The sequence below is a fragment of the Physcomitrium patens genome, chromosome 3 (assembly GCF_059467195.1).
Source record: "Physcomitrium patens ecotype Gransden chromosome 3, ASM5946719v1, whole genome shotgun sequence".
NCBI classification, from domain to species: domain Eukaryota; kingdom Viridiplantae; phylum Streptophyta; class Bryopsida; order Funariales; family Funariaceae; genus Physcomitrium; species Physcomitrium patens.
Genome location: NC_143412.1, coordinates 21,955,920 through 21,976,487, shown reverse-complemented (window position 1 = coordinate 21,976,487; position 20,568 = coordinate 21,955,920). Strand labels below are relative to the sequence as shown.

Here is a 20,568-nt window from a genome sequence, read left to right as displayed (position 1 = left end):
AATGTTTTCTTGGATAAGGTTTTAATGAAGCAACAATTGTTGATCTTACGAGATTATAGAAAAATATAGATCATAATTCTATGCATATAAATATTATGACAAGTGAGGAGGAGTATTGAGAGCATTAAATGTAGCCGGTGCTCTCCATACTATTTAATGTAGTTTATAGTATTTATTGTAGCTACAGTAATTGGAGTGTAGTGGAGAGACATTATTTATCTTCTTCTCTTCTCTTTGGATAAGGGAGATAATCCTATCAATAAACTCACTTCTTATGTGTGTGTGCATATTACTTCTAGCTAGTATTGTCTCTCTTTCTCTAAAACATTCTCAACAATATGTTTCCTTTTTGAAAAAGGAAATGCATCTATCATTCTGCTTAATCAATTGTCACCATAATAATTAATGAGATCAATTACATCATCAAACACTCCAAATTAATGTAGAAATGAAGTCACTAAGAAAAAATGAATCTAAAAGAAATTCAACATACTTTGGGAGAAAACCCAGTATTTGGTTGTCCAATATCAAACTACCCACATAATTTATTTTATTTTTTTATACAGAATTTGTGGATTACTACGATGGATTAGAACAATTGGATTGCGGTCATGAAGCTGATTCTCTTCGTAGGAGCTTGTAGGGTTTGTTCATGGCTGCAGATTAATTGATTGAATTTCGGAGACTGAGACCTTGTTCACTGATTCTGAGCTCATCGCATTGCATCGCATTGCATTGGATGGAGTCTCAGGAATTGTTCCGTCACGGCATAAGAGTTGAAGAAGAAGACGAAGAAGAAGTAGTTTTGCTGATCAACAGCATTTTCGCACTCTCTGAGATTCCATGATGCTCAGCCGCTGCGGGGCGCGTCAATGCCCTGCGGTGTTGGATTTCAGCCGATTTCTCCACCTCTCGCTGCCGAGTTTGAGCTCCAGCCCCACATTATTTAAGTTCCTGAGGAGCCCCAGGTTTTTGAGTTTAGGGTTTTCCTGTGAGGATGGTTTGTTTTGGGAGAGTTTGCTGACAACATCTCAGCGACTTGGGATTGTGTACCCCCGTTCTCATGGCAGCCGTAGAGGTGCCCATCTACCCTTCTTTTGGTTGATTAATTTTGGGTAAACTGGTTTACCTGCCTGATTAGAAGGGTGGCCACTGGATTGTTGTTTTGAGAGGTTCAAGGGTATTAGTGTGAGTTTCGGTGGGCGTTGGACAGAAAGCACAGTGTTCGCAATTCTTCCAGTGGAGCACAGGAAGCGTTTTTTTTTTAGCGAATTTTGAGAAAGGGTAAAATTTAATTGGCGATGTGTGTCAATTTGCACAGAACTGGGTTTTATTGCCGATGCGGTTCTTGTTCGCCGAACCATTAAAATTTTTTGTACAATTTCTGCCAGGAAACAAAGGGATTGTATTTTGTGATGCCTGCTGGAACAAGAGTCCCGATTCCCAATTAGCTGATGAAGTTGGGCTTGCTTCTACTTCCTCACAATCGTCGTCAAACAGCCAACTGCATGAACCTATCTACCGTCACTCTTATGAGTTAACTGTAAAAACTCACACTCCCATATGTCACTGCACAACACATTTGATTACGCTTGAAATTCTAGCACAGTCGATTTCAGACACATCGTCTTTCATCGTCACAAATAGAGGATCACTTGTTGTTTCTCAGGAATGCGCCTTGGCTTCATTTTCTGTATCTAATGGGGTGACCGATGGTGTTAACTTTCAGGCCGAAAGTTCTTCTATTCAAGTCGACGACGGCTCAGCACTACAGTCGCGACAGGATACAAATCCTATGCAAAATGATGCGTGTCTCAAGAAATCTGGAAAACAAAGGACATTGCATGTGGTGGACGATCTTGAATCAGGAGGTAGCCCTTTGGATATTCTAGAGAGCATGAGAGAGTGCAACCCTTCCTCTTTCTGGACTGTGATAGACTATCTACATGGGCATCGTCGCATGGCAGAGATTCTGGAGGTAAATCTTCCACCTCTTTACTCCTTGAAGCTCATACAAATGTGCGTCCATAGCGTGTTTCCTGCAATTTGAGAAGCAAACTCCTCTTTGGCTGCGTGGATTTTAAACTGGTGTGCTTGTTGACTGATTCCAAACTCAGGTGTTCAAATGGTGGCAACAACAAGATGGTTACAAACCTTACGAACTCTACTATACGAAAATTATCCGCATGCTTGGCCAGGCACACATGCCAACAGAAGCGCGAACACTCTTCATTGAGATGTGCGAATTAGGCCTACGACCGAGCGTGGTTACCTACACATACCTTCTCCAGGGCTATGCAGAGCGTGGCGAATTCGAGGAGGCCGAACAGATTCTTAGAGATATGATTTTATCTGGCGATGCAAAGCCTAATACTACAACTTATGCAGGTAAGTCACAAGCATCCCCTGTATCAGCTTTTGACTCACGTCACTGAAGTCTAATGGATCTTGGTTTGAATCCTCTTTTCCTGTTTGCTGTGTTCAGGTCTCATATACGCTTATGGTAAACACGGCATGTATGACAGGATGTGGCGAACTTTCAACAGAATGAAGACTCAACATATTCCTGCAGATGAATTTTCCTATAGGACGTTGATCAAAGCGTACGCCCGTGGGGGTCTGTTTAGTAGGATGCAGCAGACTATGAAGGAAATGAGCCGCAATGGTATGTATGCAGACTCAGCGACGATGAACGCAGTGGTATTGGCATACGCAGAGGCTGGATTGGTCAAGGAAATGGAGAAGCAGTATGAGGTCATGTGGAAGAATTCTTTTACAGCTGGTCAGGAAACAATCAAAGCAATAGTGCGTGCGTATGTGAAGGATAGTTTGTTCTTTCAGCTTAGTGGTTATGTGAAGAGAGTAGGCTTGAGGAAACGGACGATGGTGAATTATCTCTGGAACGCGCTTCTGTTGTCTCATGCTGCAAACCTCGCAATGGACGACTTGGGAGTGGACTTTCAAAACATGAAATATTTGGGGTTTTCCCCTGATGTGACGACGTGTAATATTATGGCCTTGGCATACAGTCGTGCGAAGCAGTTAGAGGATCTACATCAATTGATAGTTACGATGCAGGATAACGGAATAGCTCCTGATTTGGTGACATATGGAGCGGTAATCGATGTCTTCACGGAGGAGAAGCTGCGGCCTAATTTACTTGAGGAGTTGGTTGAGTTTCGGAACCTTGATGTTGCAGCCGAGGTTGAGACAGATCCTTTAGTGTTCGAAGTGTTAGGAAAAGGGAGATTCCATGTTGCTTGTGAGAAGCTGGCAAGAAATATGGAAGGAGAAAGAATGAATCAACGAACTTATGGTGAACTGGTTGGGTGCTTCCTCCAGTCGCTGAACAAGGGAAGATCTTCGCCTCCCAAAGTTTCGTCGTATTGATGAGTTTGGAGGTCTAATGATAAAATGATAATTGATGAGATGATAAGTTCGGAGCCAACCCAAATTGCTGGTTGCCCAGCCTGGAGAGATTCAGCTATTCGGTGACAGCTCCGCATAAATTATTCTAGGAGTCAAACATCTCTTTCAAAACTGCTCATTACAAAATGTGCACATCAACTTTCAAGCCTCGACCATGCTTCATTCTAGTGTCAGCAGTGTCAGGGGCTCTATATTTGATGGGCCATGAACTTTAGGGACAGCGGTGGTGCTAACTAAGGCATCCGCTGACGAGCAGATTATCACAAAGTATTGTAACTAAGTCTGAGGCGTTTACTATTTTTCTGTCAAAAAGTGTCAAATATTTAGGAATTGGTGTAGCTTTTGTTTTGTTCGCATTGAAATAGTGAGTGTCTATAGTTTCCGTTTCGATGACAGTTATTCAGCTGAATTTTCAACGTGGTTATCGTTGGGATTGTGATTGGCTGATAAATGGTTGTGGGACTTCTGCAGAGTGTACATTGTGGACCCTTGCGACTTGTACAGTAGGTTGAAGCTCACAGTCACACTTTATCTCTTCGAGTGATAAAGTTCTGGTACCACTTGCCATTGTTAGGTGGACGAAGTCTATGGTAAGTTAGCAATAAAGAAATAGGAGAAGTGAACATGCTCCAATAAACATTAGAAACCATTGAAGTTCGGCAACATACTCACTAGTTTCCCATGTAATGGAGATCACAGCAGCCAGAGATTGGCGAACTCAAGTATCTTGTATTCATCAATTGCTGAATTGAAGTTGAATGTTTGTCCCTTCCCCTCATCTTTTAGTGTATCATCTCGGCCATTAGTGAAAGCCTCAAAATTCATGCGCTGAAACGCAATTCGATTCAGGAATTATACGCGAGAATCTTAAAAACTTCCAACTGCACCCTGATTCAATTTCCCCTTTTGCGAGGACAGTGCATCCAATGCCTCTAGGTGGCACCCATCCTCCTGTGGTACTGGCAACTTGGATACAATTCACAATATGGTGAGCAGAATAACATTTCCCTCTTTGGTGAAAGCACATCTAGAATGCCAACATATTAAGCCAATAGCACTGGTGGTCGATATTGTAAGAAATGCTTTACCTTTCAACATGGCTACCTCAAGCGTTTCGAGAGCCAAGAGTCTCAAATGACGCCGGTGAAGTTGGTCTGCAAATGAGACACATTGTCTCTAAGTCGATTTAGAGACACATTGTCTCAAATGGAGCTCCATTTGCCAAGTATGCAATTATGTTGAGAGCGGGCCGTGGAGAGACTGGACAGGATCAATGCAGAGGGCAGAAGAGGACGATTCCCTCGAACAATGCATGGTCCTCTCTAGTCTCCACACAGCCCCTTCTGTACATGATTGGAGATGATCTCGGTATGTAACATCAATGCCACTCTAACCAGAAAAATGAACTCTCACTCTGCCGGAGGCACTCTTCTCGGAACGCGTCTGAACAGGATGGCGGGGGTTTCACTCCCGACATAGACCAACATTGCCTGCTCCAGGCCACCTATTCTAAAGAGGAGCATGTAACTGATCATTGATGATTCTCGTAAAAACTTGTAGTGCGCTCTCGCCTACTTGTCTATCGCCATCTCCTGATACACCTAACGTATTGTATGTGACGCGATGGGTTCATACTGCGGTCGTGGACGTGCGATTTTGGAGGGAATAAGTGGTGCTGCTGCAGCGCGGAGGTGTGAGTGACATCATTTCAAGGCGGGAGCGGGCTGGAATGATAACACTTGCGAGAGAAATGAGAACACCCTGTGATCATGCTGGGCCCGCCCACTGCCATAAATAAAAATACCTGTCCTGCCTGGACCTGTCCTCGCAAAGTCACAGGCACTGCATGGTGGGAGGCTGCGAGTGGTCCACGTATAGAAAAGAAAGACAGAGAAACCATGAAAACGCCGCTAAACCTTCGAGATTTGCACCCAAGCAACCCAAATTAATCCTCTCCTGCTGGTTGTGCGAATGCCGTAAACGCGGCGAGGCTGAAAGTGCACTCTCTAGAAAGAGCAATGGAAAAGGTTGAGCCTTCGTAAGCAACACATGGCGGACAAGACGCTGTCCTCGCGTCAGAACGCCAAAGGGCATGGGGACTGACCGATGGTAATCTTCTCCGACCAGTGGGTTTACACGTCTCTCTGGTGGAAACTGATGTGGGTTGGAAGCCCGACCGTTGGTCGTTGTCGGAAGCCTGGATGGTCAATACCGATGAGTTCCCCTAAAGCTTTTGAATAAACTGGAAATCGTCTGTGTACATGAATTTTGTTGAGGGATTGCTTGTTAATGACAAGAAGAGAATACCCTCAATCGTATAGGCAGTAGCATTTCTCCGAATTTGGGATGTCAACCATGTTAATTTGCTGCGGGGCAGCTAGGAGCCCCGTCGTGGTCGTTTCTCGCCCTGGTCTGCGGCTTTCCGGATCCAATTCAAGTGCCTGCCAATCTCTGAACGTTCCCAAGCTTCTCCCCAGCAAGAATTTAGGTCTAGGGTTCCATAACAAGGGTCGTGTGTTGCGGAGAGATTTCGGTGGAGTACCTCGCAGGAATGATTTTTTGTGTGATGGTGCCGATGGAGGTGCGTTGTTGTTGAGCTGTTCTCTTGATGATGATGTTGGAATTGAAGAGTCTCTGCCGCTTTGTCATGATGGAGACTGCCATCTTTATCAGGAAGGTTTCTGTTCTGTGTGGATACTATGCAAGATTTAAGGGGCGTGAAGTGCGATTGGAATGGTCTTTATCGTGGAAGGAAGTCACTCTCTTTGTGCTAGTCGGGTGCGACGGGTGGAATACTTTCTCAGTGTTTTTGGAATCATTTCCCGTCACAAGCATTTTTGCGAGCTAGCTCTTATTAGTTTATTTCTCCATTGTTTCGTATTTCTCTGTATTGCCCTACACCAACATGGTGGTAAACAGAAGTCTCAGGGTTTGTGAATCATATTGCCTCGTAATCTGTTGAATGGAATTTAGATAGACTTCAGAACGAGGATATCAGCAATGAGCTTGCTCTCAATAGTAGCTCGAGTGCACGACTTTATTTTATTGCATTGGTTTGGTAATTGCAGGAAACATACTGGAAGCAACTCGTGCACTCAAAGCCAATGAAAACAGCTTTAACACCAGCAAAGCTCCCGATGCGCGCTTTTGCAAGGTCTTGTTGGGCGCGTCAGTGGCTGCCCGAGTTGTTCTCGCTTTCAGTTCGCAGCATTCACAATCCTCGACAAGCAGCCACCATGATCATGAACATCTTCATTCCTATGACGAAGAAGTAATAACCGCTTTTGAATTGAAATTTTGTGCTTGTTGAATTATTAGGGTTTCGCCATTGCCTTTTGTAACCCTCAGAATAGGTTTATTTATTTAAAATCCAATTCCTGTAATACTGTATGGATGAGGCAGATTTCCAAATGGAGAGCCAAAGCTGGTTGTGAGCATGGAAACAGAAATTATTTTGAGTTGGAAGTACGAGGTGCATCTTGCCTTGTTGAATTGTATTACCCATGTTATAATTGAACTGTTCATTTCTGGTAGGAGAAAGGAACGGAAGATCATGATCACTCCCACGGATCGTGTGACCACGACCATGGCCACGACCATTCTCACTCTCACTCTCACTCTCATTCGGAACATCATACACATTCTCATGGTTGTAGTCATAACCATGGACGTCCGACTTCCTTGAACGCTATTCAGAAGCTGATAAAGAGGACGTCAGAGGTACTTGGGGTTGCGGCAATTGCAGATGCTTGGAGAGAAAACCTTACTATTGTATGCGTCTCCACGGTTCTTTTGTTGCTAGGAGCCGCTTTACCTTTGGTTCTTCCTCAGGCCGCTTCTTACCAAAATCTTCTCGTGATTCCCGCACTTCCATTAACAGGGGTATGTATCTCTTCGCAGCGAATCTTTGAAAACGAAACTTTTGGTGTTCTAGTGTGTTGTATGTAACCGCAGCTAGCTATCTTTCCTGCATCGCTGGTGTTTAGGAAGTGGTTGGTTTAATGACTATTTCACTCACTATGTTAGAGAGAGCTACAGTGGGAAGATTATTCACAGAGTCGTTTACAATAGAATATTTCATGAAATACTGTATTATTTGTGGCGTGTATAAGGTCCAGTTTTCACATCTTCTTGTCGAAAGTCGTGGATTGACAAGTTTTCACATGGCAGGTACCAGCTGTGTTAGATGCATCCATTGATGTGGCTGGAGGAAAGGTTGATATTCATGTTCTAATGGCATTTGCAGCCTTAGCATCAGTGCTTATGGGAAGTGCTTTGGAGGGCGGCCTACTTCTTGCAATGTTCGGTTTGTCCCATCTTGGTAAGATCTAATGTACATATCCATTTTCTATACCTGGTTTACGTAATTGTTTTACAAGCTTGCTGATTAAAGAGTCAGATATTTATTCTCATTGTTGATTCCTGTGTGTATGCAGCGGAGGAACATTTTACAGAGAAAGCTATGGTAGATGTGAAGGCATTGAAAGATACAAATCCAGAATATGCGCTTGTTTTGGATGATTTTGATCCCAAAAAAAACCCGCCGCTTACATCAATTCCCTACAAAAAACTGCCTGCGAAAGATGTTGCTGTGGGTTCCTTTTTGTTGATTAAAGCTGGTGAGGTGTGTCTCATCAATATCCACATTCTCTGAACATGGTCTCCAAAATGCATCTTGATCTGTTAATCCCTAGTTATTATGCTGTGATGGTTCCATTCTTTTCATTTGTTGTTCTTTTGTGCATGGTGCATGTATAACACTTCCAAGTTGTGAGTACGTGGATATATCTCGATTTCTTTTTATTCATTGAACTTGGTAATGGCTTTTGTGCCCATGAAAACTGAAAGATGGTGTTCTACAGGTAGTTCCAGTGGATGGAGATGTATATGAAGGGAAGGCTACAGTGTCTGTAGAGCATCTAACAGGAGAGGCTACTCCTTTGGAGAAGCACCCAGGTGATACTATCCCTGGTGGCGCCCGCAACCTGGATGGACTTATGATCGTGAAGGTACTCGTGCCGCTGCTGCAACATTTCCTAGGCATAAAAATTCATCATACTTGTTCAAGTGATGCTATTTTAATGAACATTCAGCAAAAAGATTTATCATGTCCTGATTATATGCCGTCTTACGTACATACCTTCTTATGTTCTTATTTATACACTCCATTATGCTTCAGACAACAAAGGCTTGGTCGGAGTCGACAGTGGCTCGAATAATGAGATTGACCGAGGAGGCACAATCAAGCAGGCCAAAGCTGGAGCGTTGGCTAGAAAAATTCACTGAACGTTACAGTCAATTTGTGATGGCCATGTCGGTTGCTGTTGCTTTTCTCGGGCCTGTCTTATTCAAGTGGCCTTTTCTTGGCTCTCCAGGTTTGTCACTGAGTCAATCCTGAAGTAGTCTCCATTTTCTCTCATCTCCTTTCATTCCAATGCTTCTTCGTAAATTTAGCATGTGTGAGCCTCAATTTGAAAATACATGTACCATGCATGTACATGCATCTGTGAGTTGAAGTTCATTTCAAAGTTCACCATCCCTCTCAAAATCAATAGTATCTGTTGAAGTTACTATCATGTGCGATATATATATATATATTTGGTGAGAAGACTGAAATGCATGTTGAACGCTTCCGCTTTCCTTTGAAAGGCTGGTGTTCAGCACGGATAGCTTCTTCAGGTGGTGTATTTGTTTTTTGGAGATTCATATTCCTGGCTTGTGCTTTCTCTTAGGTGTACGAGGATCCCTTTATAGGGCGCTGGGTCTGATGGTAGCTGCTTCACCTTGTGCTTTAGCTGTTGCCCCTCTTGCGTATGCAACTGCCATCAGCGCTTGTGCTAGGAAGGTAGTAATTTATAGCCTTTAATCCTTGAAGCAAGATTCTTTGGTAACTGACCCTCGGAATTGCGGGGAAAATCATTTTTATACTTAGTTCGAGCGATATATGTTTCAACTTGTGCACAGTAATTTATTGATGAAGAATTCCGTCGATTTGACTTAATTCTCGAATGTCGCTTATGACACAGGGTGTCCTTTTGAAAGGAGGAGAAGTCCTAGACGCGTTGGCAGCCTGTGATACTGTGGCGTTTGATAAGACTGGAACTCTCACTACTGGAGAACTTCGGTGCAAGGCCATTGAGCCACTTCGTGGCCATCAGTCGTCCTCACTTGCATGTTGTACTCCCAATTGTGAAGGGGAGGCGCTTGCCGTAGCCGCCGCGATGGAAAGGGGGGCAACTCATCCTATTGCTCGGTGCTTCTCAAAACCTACATGAACTCCATCAGTGAATGTTCAAACTCTGAACGATAGTTGTAACATTATTTAGCAACCGTGAGTAATAATCTCGAAGAGTCTTTAAAAGGAACAACTTGCACTGCCTGGTTTTTGGCTAGTAGAATTTGTGGAAGAAACATAATATTTGGAACAAACTCGAAGTAGCCCCATCTGGAAGAGCCACGTTCTTACTATTTTGTGTCTGGTGTAGGGCTGTTGTAGACCATTCACATGGGAAGAATCTTCCAGGGGTTGAGATTGATGACTTTGAATCCATTCCTGGACAAGGTTTAGCAGCTGTTGTGAACGTAGTGGTAAGCTCTCAATCTTGCATAATTGAATCTTAAATTACTTGAACTTCTTCACTTAGTTCCATTGGTAGTAGATTGGAGATATACACGTGAAGCTTCCTTGGATATTTCGTGTGCCGCATACTTCTATTTCTGTTGTGGACGATTCTGCCGTAGCTGTCATTCCGCGGAGAGGAAGATTCTGTACTATGAAAGAGCTGAAAGCGATTCATGTCCATTTCTAGATTGTAACTGATAGCACCTGATTCCCGCACACCAAAAGCTTCAGAGATGGCGCTTCACTCACATTCGAAAGATTCTAGCAGGATTGCTCGTGTAGCAGAATAGATCACATTTTCTCACATCTGGCTTTGTGGCTAGGTCGGAGAAAGATCAAGTCAAAAAGCACGCTTGGGCTCTTTGGAGTACGTGGTATCCTCAGAATCAAGCTCTTCTGAGGCTGCGAAGATAAGGGAAGCTGCTAGCAATTCTGCATACAGCAAGGAACTAGTTCAGGCTGCGTTATCCGTTGACAAGAAGGTAAGAATTGTTACTGAGTTGGCTTTATTTCGGAAAATGCAGCTTTAAGTTAAGATGGTGCGTTAAGCAATCAAAGCAATGCATTCTCATTGTCTTTGATGACGTTTTTACGGGTCGTTTAATGTCTACATTCTGATTCTTCTTACTTTTATGCAGATCACGCTATTTCATTTTGAGGATGAATTGAGGGAAAATGCAACTGCTGTAGTAAGAATTCTGAAGGAGCAATGTGGTCTACGCTTGTTAATGTTGACTGGAGATAATGCAACAACTGCAGAGAGAGTGGCAAAAACAGTTGGTATTGATGAATTTCATGCTGGATTGAAACCAGACGATAAGCTATCGCAAGTACAGCGTTTGAGACAAGAGAAAGGTAAGAGTGAACACTATCGTTTACATTTCTTTATTATTGTTATTAGACATTCGAAGTTCAACCTTATGAAATCCAATTTCTTCATGTAATTGTATCTTCTTTGTCTCTGACGTTGTCTTTTACTCTTATTTCAAGCAGACTGCGGAGGTCTAGTGATGGTTGGCGACGGAATCAACGATGGCCCTGCATTAGCAGCTGCAACGATTGGGATTGTTCTTGCACAGAATGCTAGTGCAACCGCTGTGCAAGTGGCAGATGTGCTTTTAGTACAGAATGCTATTGATGGTGTACCTTTCGTTATTACGAAAGCTCACCAAACAGTTTCGTTGGTATGTTCTTTTCTCGTTGAACGATCAAATCTTTGTTTATTATGTACTTGATTTCAAATGATAATTCTTCATAGATAGTTAGTGTTCTTTGCCCAGGTCAACACTAAACATTGCATTTTCTACAATTAAGACTGCGTTGGTCGTTTTCTCAATAACAATCCAGAATGTTGCATCTGCAGGTCAAGCAAAACGTTGCGCTTGCATTGTTTTCTATTATCCTCGCTGGTCTGCCCTCAGTACTGGGAGTTCTCCCTCTTTGGCTTGCGGTAGGCCCTCACCGTGTCACTAAGGATAATATACCAAGAGTCTCTCAACACTTTATGATAATAATAATAATAATTATTATTATTATTATTTTTAATCTGAACCTGGGCATCTGATATTGATTGTTTACTGTGTGGGTGCAGGTACTTATGCATGAAGGCGGTACTTTACTTGTATGCGTGAATTCTGTGAGAGCATTCAGGAATCCTTCCTACAAATTGGGACGCTGGAAACTGCTGCAACAATTCATCTCCTTATTCACAACAAACCCGAAGGGCACCAAATCCTCTGCTCCAACTCCTTCTGTCGCTCCAGCCTCATCTTAAAGATAAACAAAAATCAGGTTACGTGCGATTACCGAAGTGTCTTAAGACATAGGGGAGCCGTGGGAAATATAGTGTTGGTGAAGTCCAACTTCTGTAACGTTATTGTAGATTATGATTTCTTCATTCCTTTGTCATCGTTTGCATTGAATCAAGTCCATAGCTGTATCCTTCACAAGAATTGTGATTATGAATTACCAACTTTGTGGAGGTTGTAAAGTAACCTCGTTATCTGAGTCCTGAGCCTTGAGCCTTGAGAAAGCACCATTACATTCTTCGGTCGTGCACCTTGACAACAAGATTTGTTTTCTATTTTCCATGAATGGATCGGATGTTATGAAGGACTAAGCGTGACCTGCGCTTGCTAAGTGCTTCAAAAGCAGCAGCAAAGTCAGATTTGTGGTTTTTCATGTCCATGAAATATTTGAATCGTCTTTATTTTTGAACATTCCTGCTTTTCGAATTAGAAATACCTTGGGGTATGTGGTTGATATATATTTCTGCATGCAAATACGGCTATTCAAGTTTTACCATTACTTTTCTTATTTGTAAAAGCAGAAATTACTTATTCCTCAGAAGTCTGAAAGTATCCTTATCTATTCTTGTACGAACCTCGTCACAAAATCTATTCCAGTACTCGCAAAGCAGGAATAGGTCCAAGTACGCAAGCACTCGCAGACTTGCTTTTCAAGAAGGGGTGTTTACTACCTGTTCCGAAAAAAGTAACAAAATGAAACAATGACAATACTAGTACTATCATGTTCTGTTTCACCTTTGTGTCTACTTACTGGACACTCGTGTTAATATATTTAATATTTTAAGACTCAGCATCACACCAAGTGTTACACACCAAACACAATCAACGTTTGCAAAACTTTCTTTAAAACAAAACTACTCGGTATGTTTACACAAATACCCAAAAGGTAAAACTGCAATTTTTGAACAGAACAAAATACAATGTTCAATTTGCTCCAAGAACACTACAAAACACAAAATATCCTGAACCAAACACAATGAACTATTGACAACGAAATCAACAGCGATGGAAAATAAATATATATATATATATATATATATATATACACATATATACATACATAACTTCGACCAGTAAGTGGAGAAAACATGATCGACTTATGACAACGAGTAGAAAGAAGGAATGAGAGAGAGGAATTGAGAGAAGTGGGGAAGGAATGGGGTTGCGAAGATAGAGTTAGGTTTGTGACAGTGAAGGCAGAGGTGCAGAGAAATTGCTTCCCCCGCTCCCCAATTCCTTCTTCATCCACAGCCAGAAAAGCAGCAGCATCGACACCACGTCCGGTCACTGGTCCCACAGAGCCAGAGCCTTTATACATACAACCCATATATATATATATATATATATACATACATACATATGAATAAATAAATAAATGAACGGGTGGTGGGCTTGTTTGTTTGATTGTATGTTTGTGTGTGTTTACTTGATTGCTTGCTTGTGTGGTTGGATTGGTACATCGAAGCTTGATGCGTCGTCTGCCAGCCACACAATGAGATTTCTGTTTCCAAAGCTAAGCGCCGTCCGACCCCACTATCGCTGACAATTCATTTTCTTCTTCCTTGTTTTTTTGCACACAAAAATGGGGTATTCCATTACATTGATGGGTGAATAGTTACAAAAATAAAGACAGCTTAACCCTTGATATTCAATTGGGCAGATTCAATTGGGCAGAGTTAAGAGCACAACTTGAAGTATACATACATATTTCTTAAGATAATACACTTCTGTGTATTATGAAACCACTGTGTAGAACTTTAAAGTGCCATTTGATTTATTATTATTATTATTTTTCTTTCTTTCTTTCTTTCTTTCTTTCTTGTAATTGTTATTTGTTTAGCAATCCAAGATTTGTCTCATCTTTTAGAAAAGATGTCTTATGTCTTAGATGTTTGCCTAGTTTCTTTTTTTACAAATTTCTAGCTAAGTTGGCCATAATCTACGAGGCCTTGTTAAATTATTGTTCTTGTATAGAGTTCACTCCATATTTCTTGTTCAGATACAAACTTGTTTCTTTGAATCCAAATTATTTAAAAGCATAGGCCTTGCAATAACAACCAAACTTTCCAAAAACATTTGAATTTAGAAGAGATTTTTTTTGCAAGAATGGCATGTTTCTAAGAGAAGGCCTTCTAAGGTCTTCATTTCCAAGGATTTGAAGACATTTTATGTAAGAAGGTAGACCAATTCCAAAATTTTTGGACTTGAAAGCACTCCCAAAAATAATGTATAATAGATTCAAGTTTTTGTAACAAGTAAATATCAAAATTAATATTGATAAGTGGAACCATCATTCCCTTTCAAAGTATTAATTGCTACACCTTTGTGCAAGATGAGCCAAATAAATATAATTTCTTTATGAGATTGGCAAAATATGTTATCAATTCATTCCTAGATGAATAAGAAAATGAATTAGGATCAAAGATTAGATCACATACTAGGTAATAGAATAAGTGGATGCTTGATATATCTTTGCTTGTTTAATTTGACTTTAAGACACTAGGACTTGCATACTTTTTGTGGTTTCAAACTTTAATGTCTTGGAAAGATTTCAGTTCTAGTGTAGAACTTTAGTCTAAGTTTCTATTTAATATTTTTTTAATTATAAAGAAATGTGGGAGAGTGAACTAGTTATCTTCTTCTATTCTTTTGTCCAGTATGGGGAGTTAAAAGGCTACTATTGGTTGTTGGTCATCTACTTGTGTATAAAATCTAATCCAATTTTGGACTATATGTGTGACTGTGCTCTATCAAAGAATATATTTTGATAGGCTAGGAATAGAGAAATGTAGAATCTTCTTCTACTTCTTCATTTGCTTTCATGGCAACAACACAAGTTTATTTTGACAATGGAAAATAAAAATTTCAAATAACAAACTTTTGTAATATTAGCAATCCTATAAATTAATTTGATTTAAAATTAAAATTTATTGATTAATGTTTTGAGAATCAATTTTTATTTGACAATTACCTTTAACAATTTATCTTATAATATCAATAAACTTTATTTCACACTTCTATGACAATGTTATGTTATTATTTCCATAACACATTACTTCCACTTGAGAAAAACACATATAAAAATAATACATGTTATTGTACATTTACACATTTTGTTGATGATTAGTAATATCATTATTATGACCACAATATCGTTTTAAGAGTGAAATGTTTGTACATGACCTTAGCTTTCAAACAAAGCTGTCTATTTATTTATTTATTTTTAAAGCGGTATCCAAAGCACACCCAAGCTTGGGTGTCTTGCTAACACTGACACCATCCCTGATTTATTGAACCCATACTAATAACTGGAAAAATGACAACCTAATTATTTAAAGCTTCAAAACACTTAAATAATCTATTCTCTACCAACAAAAATGAAGCACGATGCGCTTCGTTGGATAATAACCTACAGTTCCATCCTCACCAACCACATTCCCATTAAATTTTTTTAAAAAGTCCATTCTGAAGGCTAGAAATAAACTATTATTAGAAACAACAGTGGTAACAAACAAGAGTGTTACCGCCGCCGGGAATCGATCCCATGAAGCCTTAAAAAGGGGAAACTCGCCAGAACGAACTGGCATTCATCCATCCAAGGCGGCCGTCAAATTTAGCGGTCGCTGTACTCCACTTGCAGGCCCCGGCCACCTGGGGCCGCGACCCGGTCCGATGACAATTGTTTTCCCCTTCGGGCAGATCCCTGCCCGATTGCCCGACTGCCCGGCCTCGGCCGACTTGGCCCGTGATGGGACGTGTGGCAATTGGGGGCGAGGAGGTCGCTGTCCCGTGGCCAAGCCTCTTGCTTTGAATCCCACGATCTCACTGCTGCTTTGAACATATATTCCGCTCGATGTTGCAACAGCGTGCGAAGAAGATTCCCCCTCGTTGCAGTATCGCGGTGAATCTCGGGTGTCGTGTGTGAGCTTCTCCAACGCTTTTAGTTTCGTCCTCGTCTGGATCACTCCCCGCAAACTCGGCTCCAGCGGCGTTGTTGTCTATACCGACTGGTTGTTGGGTTTTTCTTCGTTGCTTGGAGGAGGAGGAGGAGGAGGAAATTGAGTATGAAGCTTCTGCTGCTATCAGTTCGTGTTGGTGGATCTGAATTACGTGGATTCGTAACGCGGGGTGGATCCTCTTGTCCAGCACTTTGAGAACTGTAGCAGGGTTGTATAGAATTTCGCTGAATGGTATCGACTGTTTGAGAGGTCGCGGAGGAGGAGGAGGAGACTTTGCTAGCATTTGTGGCCGTAGTGGATTTGCGTTGCTTGAGCGGAGTGTATGGTTCCCTTGGTTTATTTTGAAGAGGTTGCTTCATTGGTAGCGATTTACAAGCTTCAAATCTTGTCTGTGTTGGGGGAAAGTTGAGGAGGTATGATGAGAGGAGGGCCTCCTCCGCCGGGTTACGGTTACCGAGGGTACGATCCCCGCGGGTGGTACAGATCTCGGGACCCACGAAATCCAGGGGAGTATGAGCACTATCGTCGCCCGGGGCCTTCCCCGTGGATCCCTGCAACGATTCTCGGAGTCGTCTTGCTCATCACTGTCATGCCATACTTGAGGGCATCGGAACCCACCATTGCTTACACTTACCAGCCCGCAGTTCGAAGCCCTACATCCAGTTTCCCTTATGCCTTGTTGTGGATCCCCGTGGTTGCTGTCATCGCCTTGCAATACTTCAGTGGCAACTGGTACTACGGCCATGGCGATGAGAGGTTTGCTCGATTTGCGATGAGGGGTGGTGGTGGGTACGGCGGTAGGGGCGGCGCGTATGGTAGAGACCCAGCACCCAACAGAGGTTGGGGAGGGTGGTGGTCGTGGAGTCCATACAATAGATACAACAATCAACAACAACAGCAGGGGTGGATGTCGATGTTCCTGGACTACAGTGGTCATTGGCTTCTCATCTTTCTCGGAATCGTACTATTCACTCTTGTTAGTTATTAATTTCTTACTTTCGTTTTTTCTTGTTCTTGGAGCCGTGCTTCCCGTCGCTCACTCCCTCCGCAAGTGTTAGGGTTCTCCTCTCTTTGTGTTCTCTTTTTAGCAGCCCGCTAGTGATCAGGAGAAGGGTATGTCGCAGACAGAATTTCTAAGGCAGATGGGCACTTGAATTGCATCCTCGCCCCCTCTAAGGCGTGTTTCTTGTTCCTCAGGAATGGGATTGGTTTCCCCTCTTCCTGCAGCATGTTCTTACTTGGCGGATGTCGTCTGTGACGGGCATTGACTCCTCGACCAGCTCATATATCGATCGCTCGGTTTTGCTGTGGAACGTGTTTTTCCGTTACTACGTCATAATTTATGCCAACAGAATGTATGAGATAGCGTCGGAAGTATGCTGTATTACATAGCACCTTCTTTCTGGGCGGGTCAAGTAGGTGAGAGAGCAAGCTGTGAGGATGCAATGCCTCGCTGATCGCGTCCATGCCACTTTATCCCTTCAGTACATGCCGACATAATGTGGATCATCTCCCTAATTGCAGGTTTGTCTGGCGATGGAATAGATCACAGTAGAAGAGGTATGTAGTGTAAAACGTCTGATGATGGTGCACAGCTCCCAATGCACATTTTTGTAGGTGCTGAGTTAACTTGGGTGCATTTAGTTTGGAGGTTAAGGTATACAAACGGTGGTAATCTTTCAGCTTGTTTTGATCAATTCCACATCGGCATCTTACTGATGGGACCCTATGTATATAAAGTCATTCTGCTTACAATTTAAAAAAAGGGTTGTGCGTTCCGTAATCTCCTTTGTATAGGTTTGTCTGGTTTTGTCTGAAATTGCTGTGATATCATGAATGATGTGAAAACCATGAAATGTAAACTGGATGTAGAGAAAGATTTGTCTACTGAGTTTCTTCAAGCTTGCAGAAGTAGCTAAAGAGGTCAGCCTGGGATTGAAGGATATTCTGTCGGAGCCCATGTACCGTTCAATTCTCCTTGTTTGTACACACAAGAGTCAGATATCAGTAGACCTCTACTGTTCAGACTGTACACTTAATTTCAAAGAGCATCTCCACTGCATGTCAGTACTTAAAAGACGAAGAATAGTTCCAGCTCTTTCTACTACTTATTCAATGCTAAACCTGGCAGAATGCGCAAAACTTGTAGCTTCCCCCAAACATTGTAGATGCTTCTCTAGACCTGCAGCTGTGGGCTCCTCCTCATTCAAGTCTGGTAGCCTGAATTTCTGAAGGAAAATCAGAGTAGGATGCTGGAAAACCACATAATTTGTCTCCCAGTTCTGAAGATCTTCGGCCCTCTCCTCCTCTAAATTCTGCTAAATTTAGCAACATAGTCAAATCCACTTACAAAGCCCCTTTTCTCTGTAGTCTAACCACATCTCATATCTGTCAAGGTGTGGTTTTTCAACCTTGCTGTACAATTCCCCTCTTCTTAAATAAAAAATAGTTGAAGAAAACATACCCTGGGGTTTTAGAAAAACACGATTGAATCTCATTCATACAGCTTTGAATATATCTGTATATATATTATTTTTAGAATTTTATTAATTAAAAAATACGTATCTAAACCTATTTTGATAATTTATTCAGTTTTTGTTGTTTGTTATGAATATTTATATTAAGTCTTAAATAGAAAAAACAATTCAATTGAATATGGACTCAATTAGAGAAACTATACTTCAACACACTATTTGGCTTTTTTATCTCATAACTATCAAAATAATATATTTATTGTTAATTAAACGAACAAAAATTCTCAAAATAAATGTTATAAAAATATTTTTACATTAAATTTAAATAATTTAATTAAATATTTTTTGATTTAATTTTTGATGGTCTTAAAATAATTTCCTAAGTATCAAAATAAACTTTCTATCATTACAAAATAGTCTAATATATATATATATATATATATATTTCTCATTTTAAATATAAGATATTTCCTAGATATAAGTCTATATTGTCATATAAATTTCTAATTTGACATAAAATTTTATAAAGATTGCTCATATTTATTTTATAAGTTTAAATCAAAATATTAGAAATATTTTATAAAATGTTTTGATAACTTTCTCTCCTAAAAATACTAATTTATATACGCCACTTTTTGTTTTTATTACCATCATTAGTATAAGGCAAAAAAACTAAAAATTGAAATAAAAATAAGACAATGTGTAATAAGACTTAGAATAGAAACTAACTTTTATTATAATGTTGAGATGTGTGAATGAATGTAACATGCTTAAGAGGATGAATTTAATTAATATTATTTCTCTAAAAATTGAGACCAAGATATTGAACTTTATGTTATTACAATTTAAAAAGTTTGTATTTAAATAATAGAATATAAAATTATTTAAAGTTGGCTTAGGATCTTGTACCAAATAAAAAAGAAAAAAAATTCCAAATTGAAAATTCTATTAGATTAATTTTTAAAATTAGGTTAGCAACTTCAACAAAGTAACAAATCCAACCACAGTTTTCATTCTAGAACATTCATTTATGTTCATTTGAATCTCATCCTTCCCACTTCAAAGTATTAATTCGCTTCATTCTCAGCCCTTGATTGGGATATTGTAATACAATAATGCAGTCCTCACTTGGCGTAAATATATAGTTATTTTTTCTTTTCTCTTTATAGCATTGGCCTTCATATATTTTTATTGATAGAAGAATAAAAGAAGAAGAAGAAGAAGAAGAAGAAGTAAAAAAAAAAAAAAAAAAAAAAAAAAACTTAAAAATGTCACCAAAGATCCCAAAGTCTTTAAATTTTTTAATTTTCAATACTCCAAAAAGAATGATTAATAAAAACTGTGTGGAAATTTAAGCAAACCCATATCATTCCCTTTGAAGAATCCATAGCTTGAGCAAAAAACACTCAAAGGAATACATAATTGTTTTATGGTGTATTATATATTTTTTGTTTATAAAATTAAAAGTTAAAATTTTGGAATAAAAACATATTTATATTTTAAGCAGGTAAAATTTAGTTTCAATTAGAAGAATAAAAGAAGAATCCAAAAATTTTTATTTAGCAAACATTTGTCTTAGCTTGGGTGTTTCTTAAAAACATTGAAGTTTTAAAAAAAATCATACAACAAACAAACTGCCATCTTAATTCTAAAATAAAAAATAAGAATTATAAGTTTGAAGTATTGTAATAAGCTTTCAAAAAATATGTTTCTATATAAAAAATATAATATTATAAAGAACGATTTTTTTAATATACAAAAAATGAATGATAATTTAAGTAACTTATCCAAGAGACTTAGTTTTAGAATGATTGTAACCAACTCATGTACAAGTAACATTGTCTATAGGACTTATATGATTGAAAGGATTCAATCTATTTGATATCAATACCAAGCCTTGGTCTAATTCGATTGTCAATGCAAGTAAGCAATAGGTTGGATACAACTTTTAATTTAATAAATTATAATTAGTCGGTTGAGGGTGCATCAACTGTTAACATTGGATTAGATTGATGGGGCTCTCATAGTTGACCACAAAATGTGCAAGACAAGCTCAGATAATGACACATGCTACGCAAACCTGTTCCAAATGAACAACCCCATCTTTGGCCAATAATTTTCTTTGTCAGATTCTTAGACCTTTGACACATTCGAAGGCACCCCGACCACTGCTCAGAAATTCAGAGAGTTCATTTCTGCTATTCAAGTTGGGTGAACTTTCTATCTATAGCATGAGAAAGCTGAACATTAACCAAGTCATGCGGTCATTTCCTGTC

At 40.0% G+C, this 20,568-nt stretch overlaps 2 protein-coding genes across 7 annotated transcripts; both read left to right on the top strand.

The window, feature by feature from the left end:
* The first annotated feature begins 631 nt into the window (after nt 1–631).
* LOC112279825 (uncharacterized) lies at nt 632–4,207 on the top strand. Of its 5 annotated transcripts, none has more exons than XR_016502297.1 (6): nt 654–1,078; nt 1,392–1,543; nt 1,730–1,978; nt 2,118–2,388; nt 2,486–3,696; nt 3,901–4,207. XR_016502297.1 is itself a non-coding variant. In XM_024514565.3 (5 exons), the coding sequence occupies exons 1-5, from the start codon at nt 844–846 to the stop codon at nt 3,388–3,390; spliced, it is 1,812 nt and encodes a 603-aa protein (XP_024370333.1). In that variant the 5' UTR covers nt 632–843; the 3' UTR covers nt 3,391–4,207. The 5 variants fall into 5 exon arrangements, 3 of the variants coding, with proteins under 3 accessions (XP_024370333.1, XP_024370334.1, XP_090105350.1); XR_016502298.1 differs by having other exon boundaries at nt 681–1,078; nt 2,486–3,556; XM_024514565.3 differs by having other exon boundaries at nt 632–1,078; nt 2,486–4,207.
* A 1,207-nt stretch (nt 4,208–5,414) lies between these two features.
* LOC112279824 (putative cadmium/zinc-transporting ATPase HMA1, chloroplastic) lies at nt 5,415–12,058 on the top strand. Of its 2 annotated transcripts, none has more exons than XM_024514564.3 (15): nt 5,415–6,010; nt 6,498–6,700; nt 6,964–7,311; nt 7,600–7,750; nt 7,866–8,053; nt 8,292–8,438; nt 8,609–8,804; nt 9,162–9,274; nt 9,456–9,682; nt 9,915–10,017; nt 10,375–10,533; nt 10,690–10,906; nt 11,045–11,235; nt 11,415–11,501; nt 11,643–12,058. In XM_024514564.3, the coding sequence occupies exons 1-15, from the start codon at nt 5,776–5,778 to the stop codon at nt 11,823–11,825; spliced, it is 2,748 nt and encodes a 915-aa protein (XP_024370332.1). In that variant the 5' UTR covers nt 5,415–5,775; the 3' UTR covers nt 11,826–12,058. The 2 variants fall into 2 exon arrangements, with proteins under 2 accessions (XP_024370332.1, XP_090105349.1); XM_090249223.1 differs by having other exon boundaries at nt 5,768–6,207.
* The last annotated feature ends 8,510 nt before the right edge of the window (nt 12,059–20,568 follow it).